The sequence below is a fragment of the Erpetoichthys calabaricus genome, chromosome 10, assembly GCF_900747795.2.
Source record: "Erpetoichthys calabaricus chromosome 10, fErpCal1.3, whole genome shotgun sequence".
Classification (NCBI taxonomy): domain Eukaryota; kingdom Metazoa; phylum Chordata; class Cladistia; order Polypteriformes; family Polypteridae; genus Erpetoichthys; species Erpetoichthys calabaricus.
The window spans coordinates 104837224-104856067 of NC_041403.2; the positions used below are offsets into that span (position 1 = coordinate 104837224).

The window sequence follows — 18844 nt, forward strand, 5'->3', positions numbered from 1 at the left end:
CTCTGCCTTCAACTTTTCTATTTGTATTTAACTGTTTACAATGTGATAGTTACTGTAACATGATTATCTATATGTATTGAATCAAAGTTAAATTTATAGACTTTGGGCACTTGCCACAAGTCAAAACTGTAGTAAGTGATATTAACTGGTCACGAGAATCCTGATATAAATGCCTTAGGTCTGTTTTACTTGTATTTATGACAGTGTGCATCAGTCCTGCTTTTGCTTTCAATGTAGTGTTTGTGATACAAAATCTTAGAAAGATAAATATTAAAAGCAGTAGCAGTGAATAAATAATTTAGGATTCTAGAAATGTGGAAAATTGGAGTTCATGATATATGTTTAGCTATTATGTAGTCAAAACTGGTTGTATGTGAGAGGTATGTTTCAAGATACTGCATATAGTGGAAAATCATGTATAGATAATTGTACATTTGTATGCTGCCTAGGGTTGCACAAAAACCTATTTTTTTAAATGTTATCATACAAGCCTTTCTGGAATTTTGGTACCAGAAGTAAACAGTAGTTTTGAAAGATCTTGTGCTCAGTTCTTTTTTCTTCTATTCTCCAAAGTGCAGTTGACTCTGCAGGTAACAAACTCACCCCCACCGCTTTCGACACATTAGATCAGTGTTTCTTAAACTATGGGTTACAAATGTTTGTGAAGGGTTGTATATGATTGTATAGTAAAATTACAAAGGTTTGCTCAAGTGTGAATTTGGTGCTGAGTGATGTGCCTGCTGCTATTTATCATATTTTTTTATTGCAGCAGTATGTGAAACTATACCATTTTCATATCATGGACAGTTTTGATATTTGTGGCAGGAAAATATAATACGTCTGCCTCAACTCTTCTTACAACCTATTAAACAGTCAGTCTGATAAGAAGTAGAGAGGAGGAACTGACCAACAAACTTGTGAGGTGAAGGAACGGCAGCATTAGATAACAGGTGAAGTATGTGACAATTTCCAGGGTGTTAAGAATATATATATGTGTATATATATCTATACTAATAAAAGGCAAAGCCCTCACTGACTGACTCATCACTAATTCTCCAACTTCCCGTGTAGGTAGAAGGCTGAAATTTGGCAGGCTCATTGCTTACAGCTTACTTACAAAAGTTAGGCAGGTTTCATTTCGAAATTCAACGCGTAATGGTCATAACTGGAACCTCTATTTTCTCAATATACTGTAATGGACGGCAGCTCGATGGCCGTGGGAGGCGGAGTTGAGTGTCACGTCATCACGCCTCCCACATAATCACGTGAAAAGACTGTGAACGCAGTAGGGAGAAATGAAGGAAGAGCCGCAAACAGCGAAGAACAAAAAATTCATTAAACAATTGAGAAGGGAGCGAAACAATAAGAAGCGAGTGAGTGAAGCATACAAGCATCTTCATAAGGGAAACAAAGCACGGTGTAAAACGTAAGTTTAAATTAAGTTTATAGAAACGCTCCCGCTGCGGATTGCAATAACATATTCGCGAGATAAAAGAATGCAGTAGGGAGAAATGAAGGAAGAGCCGCAAACAGCGAAGAACAAAAAATTCATTAAACAATTGATAAGGGAGCGAAACAATAAGAAGCGAGCGAGTGAAGCATACAAGCATCTTCATAAGGGAAACAAAGCACGGTGTAAAACGTAAGTTTAAATTAAGTTTATAGAAACGCTCCCATTGCGGATTGCAATAACATATTCGCGAGATAAAAGTTTAATGAGAAGACACGAGGTATAAACGAACCACACGCTGGAGCGCAACGTTAGGGGCTTCACCTCTGGCGCTGACGTTCGAGATTCGATTCCCGAGAGGGGATGCAATGAGTACGCGACACACATGAAGAGCACAGAATTAGGGCAAAACACGTGTCGCGTACTCTTTGCATAATTTGAAAGTAAACAATTTCAACCATTCTATGATCTGCTTCTCGCAACTGAAAGACGGCACATGGTGGATGTTAGCCGACTTGCTGACCGCAACGTTAGGGGCTTCAACTCTGGCGCTGACGATAGAGATTCGATTCCCGAGAGGGGATGCAGTGAGTGTGTACGCCTGATGAGCCCAGAATTAGGGAGAAACACGTGTCGCATACTCTTTGTATTATTTGAAAGTAAACAATTAAAACCATTCTATGATCTGCTTCTGGGAACAGAAAGAGGGCACGTGGCGGACGTAAGGCGACTTGCTGACCAACCACAAGCGTAACCTGGCAGGTAACCACCCATACAGTCAGATTGTGATTCAGAAAACGAATGCCATGAATGTAATTACCACGATCTACACCCTGTCAAATAAACGAAACACACGCCGTAGCGCGACAGCTGTGAAAAGCGAGGTTCACAAAAAAACAGATCCTTAACAAATTCTTATTGGTATATTTTCGATCCGTTTAAAAAGGTTTTCTTTTCTTCTTAATAAAAAATTAAAAGCAGTACTTCGTCGCAACGAAGCGCGAGAATTTGGCTATATATATATCTGCTTCTCGCAATTAAAAGAGGGCACGTGGCGGATGTTAGACGACTTCATGACCAAACATAAGCGTTACCTGCCAGGTAACCACCCATACAATCAGATTGTGATTCAGACTAGGAATGCAATGAATGTAATTACCCCGATCTACATACAAGGCGAAAGTCTTGCAACATTCAAAGATGATGGTTTGGGATAAGTACACCATGGAACATAAAAGAGCTTATGAAGCCTTGAACCGAAAAAAGCAAGATCTCAGAGATCGTAAAAAAAAAAAATAGGAGGTAATGTCGTTTTACTCGTTGTAGATTTTAGTCAAACATTACCAGTTATTCCACGAGGGAGACCAGCAGATGAACTCAACGCGTGTTTAAAATCCATGCTTCTCCCACGGTCGGTTATATGTCGCGTGTTCTCGGGTAGGTACACCAAAAAATGTATACATTTAAGCATGTAATGGGCAAACAAAAAATAAGACGACATGCTGCACGGTGCTTCACATACTTAAAAGCTCAAAGGGCACGTATTGATTTTTCACCGTTTGTTTTCCTCTGTCTCTCTCTCTCTCTACCTGCTCCTGACGGAGGGGGTGTGAGCCGCCGCCTTCAACAGCTTTGTACCGGCGGTGCTTCGCATACTTAAAAGCCAAACAGCCCTATTGATTTGTTTGGTTTTCTCTCACTTTCTGACATTCAGTGCTCCTGACGCGCACTCCTTTGAGAGATATGTTTGCATTCTTTTAATTGTGAGACAGAACTGTCATCTCTGTCTTGTCATGGAGCACAGTTTAAACTTTTGAAAAAGAGACAAATGTTTGTTTGCAGTGTTTGAATAACGTTCCTGTCTCTCTACAACCACCTGTGTTTCTGCGCAAATCTGTGACCCAAGCATGACAATATAAAAATAACCATATAAACATATGGTTTCTACTTCGCGGATTTTCTTATTTCGCGGGTGGCTCTGGAACGCAACCCCCGCGATGGAGGAGGGATTACTGTACTTCAGGAATCTTTTTCCTGTTTTGAATGCAAATGGTTTAGGTTTATGCCCCAGATGCTCCTTGTCTGGTGTGTGCATATTCTCCCTGTGTGTAGGCATGTTTCCTCCAGGTGCTTCAGTGTCCTTCCATAGTTCAAATAAGCACAGGTTAGTTGGACTGGTAATGCTAAACTGGCCTTAGTGTGAGTTTGTGTGTGTCGGTGTGTGTTCACCCTGTCATGGACTAGTGCACTGTTCAGGGTTTGTTCCTGCCTTGCGCCCTGTGCTTGTTGAGATAGGCACCAGCTTCCCTGAAAATCTGTTCAAGATAAGAAGGTTTTGATTGATGGAGTATAGTTTTAATGTTATTTTTCCTACTTTTCTCTCTTAGTAATATTCATGTGAGATAATATAAAATGTTTACTTTTTTAATATATGCCATTGTTATTTGTCTCGTTATGGCTCCACTGTCATTATGATACTAGTCCTTTTCTTGGGTCCCAGTACTGAACTGATTTTCTTATTTCGGTCCTCAGATTAAAAAATAATATGAACTTCTGCACTACAGAGTTCAAATGGGAACTTCTGCTTGTAGCAAGGCAGTGAGGCACACTGTAAACTGTGTGGGACAATCCCTCTAAACCACACTCTCCCATTCAACATCCTTTAGATTCTATAGTGCGCAAGCCATCACACCCTCCCATTCTTCTCTTTGACACATTGTGGATTCGGGGTGGGGCAGCAAATTTTGATACTCTTGCGAATTCAAAGGGAAACTATATCTTGTAGCAAAGTGGACAGGCACATGATTATGTGGTGCAACAAGTATAACATGCATTTGTGCAGTGCACTGGATAGGCTGTATATGACACACTTTGTAACACACTGGACATAATAATAAATTCATCTGGACTAAAATCAATACAATTGGATTTCAATAAAGCATTAAAATAGATAGTGGTAAGTCTTCTCTTTGTAAAGACAAAAAAATTCCAATACTTGCCTGCCTTCTGTCCTCAGGGGCTTTCAGAAAAAGGGCATTGATGAGTGCTATGGCATAGGTCTGAATCTCCTGGTTTGAACTAAAAAAAAAAAAAAAAAAGAAAGTACCATAAATTCCAAAATGAATGAGGAGTACAATTGTCTGACCTATTCCAAAGCATAATGGCTGGTGTACAAATATTGCACTTGTAGATTAATGTTAAAAAGTAGCCATTAAGTACTACAGTCTGGTGGCATCATTACTACTTACACTTGCAGATGTGCAATGAGCTGACCCACAGTAGTCTCATGTGCTACTCTTTGATATTGGGTTTGGCTGTTAAGAACCATGCTTTCTAGAATGGCTAGTGAGCGTTGCAGGATTGACACATCCACCATTGGCTGATTGACATAGTTGGAGATCTACAATGAGGAAAGATAAAATATAAGAATTCTATCATACCCACATGGCAAAAAATAACAAGTTGTATTATTATGTGATAAAGTGACACTAAACAACTAAAATTCAAAAAGTAAAAAATAATTATAGTTTAGCCCTTTGAATAATACTCTCAGCCTGGCTCTTCAGAATACCTTATAAATCAAGAAGGGCAGAAAAAGCAGAAATCACTAAAACTGTGGCTTGGGCATGGTTAATTGTCTAAATTTAAAAAGCAGCAACTCTGTAGAGAAGAGAAAGACAGCCTTAACTGAAATTGGCAAGATTTTATGCAAACAAACACTAGACATCTCAGGAGCTCTTACTAGAATTATAGTATTTTATACCATTTTAACATTGTATTTTAATTAGACTATGGGTATATACTGTATGTTTAATTATGCTACTGACATCACCCTATCTATCTGTATCTCTATCTCTATCTGCAAATATACTGTGTGTGACAGGTCTTCTTTACACTCCATTAGTTATGTACTGTAAAGTACATTTTTTTTAAGAGAAATCCCTAAAGTCCCAAATTTTGCTGTGTTTTATTTAATTGATATTTGTGTAAACAAAGGTTTCTAATTATATAAATGCTTTCTTTTTTTAAAAAATCATGGAGTGTTGTACTCATTACTCTTCAGCCACTTGCAGCTCATTCATTACATAAGCAGAAAAAAGCCATTTATTTTTCGGTATGCAATTTAGGCTCAATGATGACAAAAAACCCTTGGGGCATAACGGATTGTGGGGTGAAGTCTTTTTGAAAAAGTGGCAACAATAATAGCTAACCATTCATTTTAAACTATGATTTTAGATTTAAAAATCATATCTTATATGAATTCCCCAAATGTATACTCCAACCTGCAAGTTTTGAAGGGCCATCTGCAGTATGTTTATATAGCTGTTCCTGTTCTCCATGGAAATGAGTAGTCTCCTGTTTTTTTTATAAAGTTGAGTGGAGTGGTTATCCAAAGATTTGAGTGGGAAAAGACGAAAGTTTTTCCTCTCCTCCCAACATGTTTTTCTAATATCACTACTATAAACTCTTTTTTAATCTTGACAGAACAACACGTGAGAAAATTTTGTAGAGTGTAAGAATTAAATTTTTTGTAAAGGTATATTAGATGCTCATAATTGCTTGTTTCATTAATATTTTTCCTAGGTAGTTACAATTAAAAAATGGATACAAGTCCATGGGGTTAGTGCCGGTCAATGTTTCTGCACTACTCCCTGGGTTGCTAGGTGACAGAAGGGCCCCTTGGGCTATGCTCTGGCAACAATAGTGAAGGAGGGGTCAGGGATCATCCTGACTGTGGGAAAACAGGCCAATGCCAAAACGGCTAACAGCTGTCAGAGAGAGGAAGGGTGTTACAAGTCCATTCATCCCGATCAAGGCTGGCTGGAGTGGGGTGTGTGTTAGAGATATTCAGATTGTGATTTCTCCACATTATTTTTTTAGAAATCTGAAATAAGGATTTATAATGTATTCATGTCATTTTTATTTTGATTAACAGGGAAATTGATTTAAAAGTTTGGTTGTCTATACTTTGCATTAACACTTATATTATAGCCTGGACTAAATTTACACTAAAACATTTACTTTTGGATGGCTGTGTCTGATTGAAACGTCTCTCTCCCATTTGTCCATCTTGTGCCATTTTTAACTTTGACAAAGCCAGTAATGGCGGATACATTAGGATCCCTTGGCTGACCAATATCTCCAAATTCCTTTTCAATACCCTGCATTCTGTTATATAACCCTATCTAAAAAAGGCAAGCTCTCTTCTTCACCTTAACTGATACCTGTGACCGATTTTTGCTTTCCTACACCCTCCACTCCTATTTTTGTTCTGTCTCAAAAATATAACTATAGCATGATTCATTATAAAAATGGTGTGCTAGTTAAAGGTTTCTTTCAGGAACGGTGTCATGCAATCTGCTATATCTCGACTACAATATAAACGGTCTTACATTGTCAGGATCTGTTTATGTTACTGTAATTGCTTATGTTTAACCAAATATGTATTTTTACATACTGTATGTTATCATCTAACATTTTCATCACAGTAAAATAATATGGTAAAGTGTTGTTGCTCAGCATACCCTTGGTAAAAACATTGTTCTTCATTCTTGGGATGGGCATTTTAAACTCCTTTTATAATTGGCTATCTGGGCATGGTATTTAAAGGTTAACTGAATACTTCCTTCCTTAATTAGGAACCCACTTCTGTGATCCATTTAAAAAAAGCTGAAGGGTTGCTGGCTGCTGGCCAGTGGAAGAAGGCTGATTGATGCAATGTTTCTATAATAGTACGAATTCATCTAGCACCCATGTTGCATACCCATGTTGCTAAGATATGCAAGCAAGAATTTCATTGTACTCTGTACACGTGAAGATGCTACTTCTCATACTGATACCACATTGGGCAGCACTGCTATTTCTACCTAACACACTATAGCAGGTTTTTCTGCCAGAAGTGGCTGCAAAGGTGTACACAGGTATTTCTTTCTAATAACATCATTACCTACGTATATGCTCTAACAGTACAGGTTGGACAGATGCAGCCTCCTGAGTATGTATCATCACTGTGTAATGTTGATTTTGTATTTTTATTTGAATGAAGGCTACAGATATGTGTTTTCTCCTCAATTAATCATGTTTGGCATATTTTATAAGGCAACCATTATATTTAATATATTGAACAGCAAAGGGCAATACTGTAGACATAAAGCTGTAAGACAATTAATTATCAGTACCACATATGTTCCTTTTCTTGTGCAGAACCCAACTGAAAAATGGCTTTAAGTTTTGACTGTGTGTTGCTCCATACACACAAAGCTTTGTACTCACTCCTGTCAGAATCCAATCAATCCTTATTTTTTTATAGCATCTCTCATATGCATTTTGGATAGACAGTCTGCAAAGGATCCACCTGTCCTTGGCCATTTAGTCATCCGACCCTTCTCTTGACATTCCAAAATACACCACAGCACAGGTGAATACACACGACTATGGCAGCAAAGTCCGTGTTACAAGTTATGACATATTGTACTCTCATTCCAATGAAAGTGGGAATAAGTTAATAAAAATGGAAGTGATTTCAAGCTTCACAACTCATTGTGAAGAAAAATAAAAGAATTGAAAAGATTTAGTAATGCCAGAATTATTAAAAGGCAACATGAACAGCCTCTCCAACAGCAGCAATAACAGATGTTATGCTTAAGTCAAAGGTCTACAGTTTTTAATGTAAATGCAGATAATGATAAGGCATCTCTAATACTGCCAAGTTACCCATTCTTGACTTTAAGGGCCATATAGCTAAAGATTCCTCTTTCTACAGTAGCTTTATTTACCATAGGACGTTTTTGAACATCTGCACCTTCTAATCCTGTATACCCTGAAGTACAGAAATTTACAGATTCAGTTATCAATATAGTGCTAACCCACTTTGAATGTATATTTCTAAAGCAAGATTTGAACATAGTCTTTCCATAATTGGAGTTATATATTTGTACTTTCCAGTTTTAGCTATAATACATACTGCTACTTTTTGAAGCAACTGTAAGGCAACAATTAAGTGAATCTGAAGAGCATGACTTTGAAGCATTATAATAGTTCAATTTGATACGAATGAATGACTAGCTTTTCTGTACACTGCATATAAACAACCCCCTTAATTTTGCAGTAACTGTGATTTTGTAGAAAAAAAAGTTTAAAATGTCAATATGCTATTAAGATTACAATATAATGACATCTTTAATTATTGAACAGTATAATATAAAAGATTTCTGTTACTACTGGCAGATACTGGTTGGGCCTTGGAAATGTATCCCTGCCAGATTTGTACAGAGGAAGTACTAAGACGCAAGAACTATACAAAGCCCAGACATATATACTATAAAGGTACAAAGCCTAGTACATAAATATATACAGTATATGAAAGATTAAGTAACATAATGTGCTACAAAGTTTAAACACAGCTAAAGAAAAAACTATAAGACAGGGAGCGAAATATGAAGACTAAAAGGTAATTACATTACTGCCTAAGATATTACCTAAACTAAAGGTAATATTTATCAAGATAAGAGATGTGTGTATTGCCTTCATGCTTAATTGGTTAAATTTTGTGGAAGTGGTCACATGATTCAATTCACAAGTATAGTATACTACACAAAAAATAAAACAGCATGTTGGGTACATGTGAAATCATGAAAAGAGTTATCATGTCCCAAGGAACACTATGGAACCTGACCTACTGCAAATTATCTAAAAAAAAGATATGTTTGCCTCTATGGTGGGCTTAGCTAATTAAGCAGGTGGAAGCATATATACAAAACAAATGTCATCAAAGTATCATGTAAATCATGTCAATTTCTTCATACTGATTAAAACCATATTACCAACAAATCTGTATTCTTGCTCTTTCTCTTTCTACTGACGTCTTTGCAGTATTTGATATCCTCAACACACTAGAAATTAGAAACTGCTCCCTTTCATTACATGTGACATTACACATTAATTAACCAAAAATAATACACACCACTGCTGCAGACAGAATTTATATTGACTGACTGCACCAAAAGAGGAACTCAATCACTCAATCATGTCCCATCATCACACTCCACAGCATGGAAGCCATGCAACAAGGGAAGAGTGCGGAAAAGATGCCCGAGACAGTTTGCCTGTGGTGTGAAGTGAACTGGAAGCACGCTTCAGGGGGCTGTTGCAGAGAGATTAGATAATTCATGGATCTCAGAATGAATTCCATTTTGCTATAACGTGATTTTGCACCAGTGGATTAGCCAGTTCCAGAACATTGGATTTCAATCAGGTCACACAGTTTTGGATAGGTTTATCTGCATTAACACATTGCTCTTGGCAAAATTTACAAGTCCTTACCAATCAAACATTGAACAACCAATCAACCATGGACTACAAGTCTGAGAAACCAAGGGAGCAATCTTTACACCAGCAGAGCAAGACATGCTGGTGGCAGTGCATGAAGATTATCAGCAAATCCTTCAAAAGAGAAGCAATACATCAGCAGTTGCAAAGGAAAAGGTGTAGAGGAGTATCACTGACAGAGTAACAGTTAATCAGTGGAATCCGTGTAAACTTTGTGGGTTAAATTGTTGCAAAATATATCCCTGATGATATTATTCCACTTGAAAATTTATATGCCCTGAAGTAAGCATTATATTCTGTATTTGTAATATCAATGATAGCAAAAAGGTCTGAGACCCATGACATTAAGTGTTCAGTATACATAGAGTTGTTCTAGTTGTTCCCATAATAAATGTTGAATGTTATCCTGCCTGCACGGAACCCTGAATTGTCTGTCTGGTAAATTACATGCCAAAAGCAACCAAAGGTTAATTACTGTCATGTACAAATCTGCATCTGAAACAGAAAACTCAGTGTCCACTCTTTGAATGGTAACTTACCTACCCTGTCCAAATGTGAGATCCAGGATATTTGGCCTTCACATTTGAACCATCTTTGATGGTTGTTTTGTCGTATAGGGTCCTAGGTGACCCTGTTTTCCACTTTATACTCTTTTTATTGTGTAGACTTTACCAAAATGCCTCATATTCCAAATACCTAACACTCTGTGGTCAGTTACTGTATTTTACCACTTTCTCCCCCCTTCCCTTCTTTATCTACACCCTCAAGCAATTTGATAGAGTAAAAGAACAAGCAGGAGAAAGAGTTTCACTTTAAAACAGTTAAAAATTATTGATAATATACACAAAATAATAAGCAGAAATAAAATGAGTGTGGCAAATATACCATTACAGCCTAAGTAGCAGAGCATCTTGCATCTATAGACAGCTCTCAGCTTATCTTCAGTCTAGCCTGTTCTTTTATACCACATGGCCTTTGAATGGAGTATCCCTCATTACCAGAAAATCCTCAAATATGATAAACCTTTCGATGCACCTTGATGTCTAGTTATGCAAAATGCACTTTTTGGGTTTAATTACACCCTTATGATATACTGTAAACTAATAATTTTCTTCAGCAAAACTGAAGTTGCACATGCCACATCAACTGACCCCAGGGGTTACCCCATAATGGGATATGAGAGGTCAAAGTTACTTCACAAAATTTTTAAGATTGCTGATTATGAATATGATAATGTTTTTATATGATAATATTTTTGATATTTAATTCTTTACCAATGATTCTAACCCTCTAAGAGCCTCTCCCAGAAGGTTAAAAATGACAGATTAAGCATAAGCATGAGGGAGACTATTTTAAGCTCAGTGATTACAAATATGTTTTTTTTTTATCACTTACTTAAGATTTAGTTCACTACATTTGTCTTACAATAGAGAATGTTTACACTTTAAACATTTAAATTAATATTTTAGTTATTTGATTCAGCAATTCTTGTTTATTATACTGTATACTTCTCATGAAATAAATCATTACATTTCTTATAAACAGCCCAAATTACTGTGTCTTACCCTAATTCAGACTTTTAACATTTAAATGCCAGCTGTAATACAGAAGTGCTAAGGCAAATAGTTTATTTTCCGAAAAACTCACAAGTAACTGGTAAACTCAAAGTAATAACGAAATAACTGAAATACTGAACCCCGTCAATCATTGTAGGTCACTATGCCTTCAACCCCCAAACTACATTGTGAAAGCACCAAAACCCTGTTGCTCTCACCTCCCATGTTTATTACTATTACTTTCTCTCCCTTTTACTCTCTATGGTGTACATGATATTCCAATTGAGCTATAGAACTGTGTGTTCTGCTTGATAGTTTAACTTTATAATCTCATTTTGTTCATTTATTTCATAATGCTTTCTTCCATTCTTTGTACATATTTTATACATTTTTTCTTATTTTAGCCACTTTATCCTGGGATCAAATGATACCATGTGGTACTCTCTAGTACAACACATAAAACTAATTATTTGCTGGTTCAGTGCATTAAAATAACATAAAATGCAATTGTTTGTTTAATAAGACACTAGCTATTGATAAGATATTGATGAAAATCAAATGGGTGTCACATAGCTGTCTCACAGAATCAGGAGAGTCTGTTTCCTTTCATGTCCCAATGAGGTTATGGTTAACTGGCAACTTTAAATTGACTGATGAGATTATAGGAGTGTGTTGTTTCTGTCATGGACTCATGTTGATTCACCTGAGTCCATCACATAGTTGGTTCCTCCCTTGTGGTTTATGCTTCCTGAAAAAAGCTCCATTGCCCCGTGACAATGCAGGGAAGTAAACAGGTTCACAAATGGACAGAAATGGAGATTTGATTTACTTAGACTGCTTATATAACCTTACCATACTCTAAATGTACCATTGTTCTGGCAATACAGGGAGGTTATACAAGGATCAGAAGTGGGCATGTAAGGCACAACCAGTACAAACTATTAATTATTAAGATTTCTAAGAACCAAAACTAAAGGAGGATATCAATAGCCAAGTGAGAGAGCAAAGCAAGGCAGTAGCTATAATATAAACTACAAAAAATATGCCAAAAATAAGGAGTCCACCATGTTGGACAATGGAAATTTCAAAATGGCAGCTATTTATATTGCTATGTCGATGACAACACAGTTCGCGACCTCCAGAAATCCAGCCCTATCAAACTCGGATGCTTGTATCAACCAAATACATTCACAATATGTTGTTGCAGTAAATTTAAAACTAATGACATTAATAATTTTAGCTTGAAAAAGCTTCAAAAGAGAAGCTTTCTTTTCTGTAGGAAAAAAAATATTTCCTATAGAAGATAGTTTGAATTAACAGTTTCAATGACTGCTCTGTTTTGGTCTGAGCTCTATTTAGTAATTCTCATCAACTGTTTTTTAAGGCAAACTAAGGCCACTGAGCATCACTAAACTCTGTATATCCAAACTCATCAAAAAAGTTTACTTAGTTCCTTTGGCACTGGCCTCTCATTATAATATCCGAAGTTGACCCTATGTACATCTTTTTGAAAAGGTAGAAGCATTTTTACACTGTATAAGAGGAAAACCCCTAACTAATCCTGCACTGTACTTTTACTTTGATACAACTTCCCAGTTCAAGTCACATAACACTCTCTTTGATAAAACTTATGATTAGTATTACCAATAGACAACAAACAGGCAGTGACATTTTAATATTAATGTGCCACAATCTCAGACCAAAATGTTAGTTCAAAATATGGTGCATCCACAATACTCATTGAACAAGACCCAACATCTCACCTGTTTTATGAAGGAGAATGAAATGAGGTCCCAGGACACAATCCCATGGTCCATTAATTCCAGGAAAGCCGTCAGAGTAAAAGCCAGCATCTCCCCAAAGCTGCAAAAAGAACACACCATTCACACACTCACATACTCTCAAGCAAAGCAACATTCAGAGAATGGAATAGGGGTAGATGATGGATACATCCTAATACTGTATGTTAAAATAATGATATAAAACAAAAGGAATAAGTTTACTGAGATCCCAAACTACCAGTAACCATTATAATGTCTTAATTTCACTCTGAAACTGATATTATTGTCTTGATTTTCACTTTTAGTGCATTGACTTGCAAAACTATTTGATTTGTTTTATAAAATACCACAAATCTTGTAAACCAGTTTGTATCAGTATTTAGTGTAATAGAACCACAAGAAAACTCATTTGCTTAATAATCTGACAAGCCACCCTAGTAGTACTTAGTAAAGAAAATTTCCAAGTCCCTGAAAGAGCAGCATACTTTTAAAATTGTACATTTCCTGTTCTTTTATAGTAGATGCCACTATCAAAAACTGATTACTTATATGACCTAATACTGCCCACAGTCAGTGGGAGAATGTGAAGGTTACTAAGTTAATTTAGTGTAATTCTATTTATACCACAGAAGGCTAAACTGGTAACAGAAACATTTGGGGAAGTATGGGTAAAATAGTCAACTAGCAAGGAAGCGGTAAAACTTTTATCAAGTTAACTTTGCTCGTCCTGGACATTTCAAAGAAATTCTAATAAATTCTAATCTTCGCAACTTGTGGCTTCCCCTACTGCAATGTCTTGGTCTGTAGAAACAGGATTTCAACATTGAAAAGCCACAAGTAAAGCACCTCTAAAAAATTATTTTTATTAATTTTATTTTAAATGGAAAAGGCAACGTAAGATCCTTATCTTATAAATTTAAAGTACTTTGCTGTTTTCTGTTTTGGACAGTTTTGTTAAAAACAGGTATTTTTGGAATTTTGTGATGTTGATGTTTGGTGATGTTGCAACAATAATCAGTTTTGGAGGTAAAATGCTATTTTAGCAATGCATTATGTTAGTAGTATTAATATACTCTCCACAACCACTCAACTAATGTATTACTTTTTTATTTATATTCTGCAATTTACTTAATCTTGTTCAAAGTAGTACTATTTTTTATTTTGTCTTCTTTTATAAACAGTATGTGTACCACCTTGAATGATGATTTAGAAGTTGTTTGCATTGTTGTTATTAATAATTGTTGACACTTAAGTTTATTTGAAAGCTCAGAAGGGGCTAGGAGATGTTTTGGCCTTGGAAAACCCATGAAGTTTCTTTTGTTGTCTGTCCTTTTTGCCTAGAATTTCTGTTTCCTCTCTTCCCTGGTCATCCGACCATTCCACATTTGTTTATTAATTTGGACATTACCTTTCTTACTTTTACTATCTTACAAATGTTTTATGAACAGATGTTCTTCAGTGGGCAGCCTCGCAACTAGGAGACCAGGGTTCACACCAAACCACCTATGTGCAGTTTACATGTCCTTGTGGGTTTCCTCTGGGTACTCTGGTTTCTTCCCACAGTCCAAGACATCCCAGCATAGGGAATTGCCATTGCTAACTTGTCCCTAGTGTGTGTTTCTGTGTGCTCACCCTGTGATGGACTGGTGCTTTGTACCAGCTGTTGCTCCTCCTTTGCACCCAATGATTAAAATTCACAATTCTTTAAACTGAAACGTAATGGTATTAACGAATGCTTGATTCTGATGGAAGACATTTTCACTAATGTTGTTTTTTTTATAGAAATGTGGCCACCCTGGAGACCACATCGGTGGCTCTGTGGCTAAAAGGAGATGCACTGGCATTTAGAGGGTTGTCAGTTCAAATTCCATTACTGTCAGAAGGGATCCTACTCCCTTGGGCCCTTGAACAAGGCCCTTAATCTGAAATTTGCTCCAGGGGCACTGTATAATGGCTGACCCTGTGCTCTGACCCCCAAAAGTCATGAAAAAAGACAATTTCTCTTAGGGATTAATAAAGTATATTAAATTCATAAAACCACAGAAAGTGTGTACTTTACTCAGAATAGCTATTGTAATTTGCTTTAAGTTTATGTATTTAACAATACTATCTGTTTATCGAATAAAATCAAATGTAGACATTTTCCAAAGAAAACAATTATCTACAGTATATGCTTTCCTTTTAGAATAAGTAGACTACTATTTTATTTTTCTTTCTCTCAATATAAAATTCATACAGGCATCTCATTTGTTTCACTTGACTGTTTTAGGACATTCCTGCTTTCTATACTTGATAATATTTATGGGCAATTATCTGTAACTATAATAATTATAAATTAAAATCTGATCAAGCTTTTTGATGTACCAGCTATTCAATATTTGCTAAAATAAAGTACTGAGTTGACTAAAATGTACATTAATTTAAATTTAGGCTAGCAAATCTGTTGGTTCCCCTCCCTTTTTTTACATAAAATATGCCTACTAGTGATGTATATTCCAGCATTTAGTTATTCACTGATTTAAAACATTAAACGTAAAGCTAAAAAATAAAATTACTCAACTATATTTATAATACTTCATAAAATGTGCACCCCTGTCTGTAAGTAAACTTGACTTAATGTTCTATTCTTCAAGCTAATATTATGATATAAAAGTTTAAGCTAGGCTATGTGTGAATGCACTTCTACAAAAGCAAAAATAGGTGACAGCCTGGAATTAACTTTCACCTATTTTTTAAATATGCTCAAGTCGATTCTCTCTTTTGAGGATCCCAAACAAATCACCCCATCCCAAAACAACTGCACACCACAACTCACTGCGTGCCACTTTCGACTAGCCGCGCCAGCACCGCGATGCCCTCTATGTTAATGAATTCAGTGGCGAACGTAATGTCCGCCGACAGCTTAGCCAGCTCCTTCAGTGCCTCCAGTCGAGCGTCCATTCCATGAGACTGCACCCTCTCCAAGAGTTGTCGGGCTGCACGCGCCTGCAAGGGGAGGACACAGTCATGGGGCTATTCATACGCCACGATCTGCACTGCACAGAAAGGGGCTTCCATGCAGGGTGACCTGCAGAGCTAGAGACTTTTCACAGTATCGGCACGGCCATGTCATGGCATACATTATACACATAAGAGGTCAATATACCTGACTTTGGATGATGTAACTTTGCCAGTCCATCTTCTTAAATACACGAACCTTCCAACCACGTCTCAGAGTCTCATACATTAACAAAAACATTAATTGGGGAAGCACTGCTACCCTATCCTCACTCACACAAAGCAACACACAGTATGGAGCAGCAAGTTAGATTCACAAACCCAAAGGGAGAAGTAAGAAGTACACATATAAAACTTCAAAACATTAAAATCAGCAAGATACAGTAAATAAAACATAACAGCATATGAAAATGCTTCTGTGTGTATTTTGATAAGAGACTAAGGCAGACTGCTATTTCTACTGTCTAACCAATATATTTAGTGTGGTTTGATCCTTATCATGCATGCAAAGAATGTAACAACCATATTTGCCAATAAACAATATGAGCTCAAGTAATCTGATAATGTCTGTACCTTAAAGCAAAATATACTCACAGGTGAAATCGCCAGGCGAAGGATAGTCCCATTCTTTATCTCACTGCGGTTCTGAAACACAGGTTTAACATGGCTAGTCGTAAATATAAAAAGAGCTGCTAGTAAAGTCACCCAGCAGACTTAAAAGCATTAATAAGAAAAATAAGTGGCTATTGTTGTGTTTGTGCTCATTGCTTTTGAGAAAGTGCAGGCATGATTTTGTAGTCGCTGTTCTCAGCACAACTCTGTTCTTTCATTGACTAATTAAAAAGACATCGCTTTTGGTTTTTGACTAAAAGACTCCAGGCATGTTGTCATAATCAACAGCAACTACCTGCCAACTACTAACAATTCCACTAATGAGGTCCTGAATAAGGTCCATTCAGACGCTATGTCATTGACCCCCCCACACTTTTTAATGAAGAGTGTGTTGCACTACAACATTCTTTCCATAATCTTTTCAGCTCATTCTCATTGCATTTCCAAGCCAAGTCAGTTGACAGTTCAGGACCTCTCTTCACCTAAACATATAGAACATTCAGCTTAAGATCTGGTATGCCAGTAAAGTTATCATTGGACTTTGGCCTAAAATGCTATAGTAGCAGATATTCTTATCAGCAATCACGATGTCAAGTGCACTCACATAGGGCACAGCTGAAGGGCTCTAGTGACTGTAATTGTGCCGCCACACCTGGAGCTGGCGCTGTGTCTTAACGCCTTTCTCTCTTCTTCACTCTGCAGACTAGATGGTTGATGGCCAGAACATATCTGATGTCACTTCTGGTGTCAGTCCACCTGGACTCACCTCTTCTGCCATGTGGACTGAAAACCGGAAGCTCTGCCATCTTTGCCAGTTATTTGCTTGTTTTTCCTATTTGCTTGTGATCCAGTTATACGGGGTTACCAGAGTGGTACCTCAACTCTTTATCGTTGTCTTTTGATTATCTTACAATGTGTATGAAAATAATGTTTGAAATTGACATTACGTAATTAACACAGAAATGTAACTAATGTTCATTACACAGATTCAGATCTGGCTGACTGTTGTGCTTAATCAAAACTCTAACCTATCAGTACTGACCTCAACTGTATGGCACCCAGCTTGGAATTAGTCATTATTGACACACCCACCTGTAGCCTTTGCTCTTTGAAAAATTTGATGTTGATCTGGTGGAGGGATTTTATTACCCCTGAATCCTTGGAGCAAAAGTAATGCACGTCTCCAGACATGAAGCACATTCTCCTGACATGAATACCTCTGTGCGATTTAGTATAAGTGTACAGGCAGAATAAATTTTGACAGAAAAACAGATTGCCATAATGATTCACATAAAACTATGAGAACCACCGTAATAATAAAGGTAAGATGGGTGCACCACCCATAAGGTAAAAGGTACAATATCAGAGAGATAATGTGCAGGATAGATCCAGATGTATACTTTAAATTTAAAACCCCTTTTTAATTTATCATTTTCAAAAAATTGCACAAATTTTAATAATTTAGAATTATATATATTCACTTTTTAAAAACATAAATAATGAGGATGTAACAAAAAAGTTAAAATTATATTATTATTGAATCTACCTATGGCCTGCTATTAACCAGGAAATATTAAAAGAACACAAAAACAAATAAAAAGACAAATATATGACAATTGTGGACAGAATAATTCAATAATTAATAGTTCACACATTTTCAAATGTCTCAGTATTCAAAGTAACTAAAAACATTGCAGCAAGGAAAAAATAATAGAGCCACACACAACCTTGTTCAATAAAAACAAATGATTAAAAATTTTTAGACATTACAGTAATATATTTTTGTCCCAGTAAACCGTACAAGTCATGGCTTAAAGAAAAAATGGCAAAAAAGGTGACATGGTGCTGGACCAATAGACAACAAAAGGAATCATAATGGGGTGTCACACACGTGCGCATGGGAAACAGCTGAAGGGCCTAAATACTTGTAATTCTACGCCAGGCAAGGGGGGCGCGGAGTGTACTGACTATCTCTCTCAGTCCCTTGCAGACCTTTCCCGGGAAATCCCGCCTCTTGCCGGGCCCAAGGATGACGTCACTTCCGGAGACGAGGACGCCACTCCCAGTTACTGCAACACTGACGTCATTTCCTTTCCAACCCTTTAAAACTGCCATCTTGC

At 36.8% G+C, this 18844-nt stretch overlaps 1 protein-coding gene across 3 annotated transcripts in view; it reads right to left on the reverse strand.

The window, feature by feature from the left end:
* Positions 1-18844, reverse strand: part of elmo2 (engulfment and cell motility 2) — a 137489-nt gene that overhangs the window by 47773 nt on the left and 70872 nt on the right. For 2 of the 3 annotated variants that reach the window (XM_051932860.1, XM_028811693.2), the window contains exons 7-11: positions 16707-16757; positions 15931-16100; positions 13098-13197; positions 4699-4850; positions 4450-4528 (exon numbers count right to left, since the gene is read on the reverse strand). In XM_051932860.1, the coding sequence (XP_051788820.1) occupies positions 4450-4528; positions 4699-4850; positions 13098-13197; positions 15931-16100; positions 16707-16757 (552 nt within the window). The remainder of the gene's footprint in view (positions 1-4449; positions 4529-4698; positions 4851-13097; positions 13198-15930; positions 16101-16706; positions 16758-18844) is intronic. The other variant, XM_051932861.1, reaches the window with a different exon arrangement.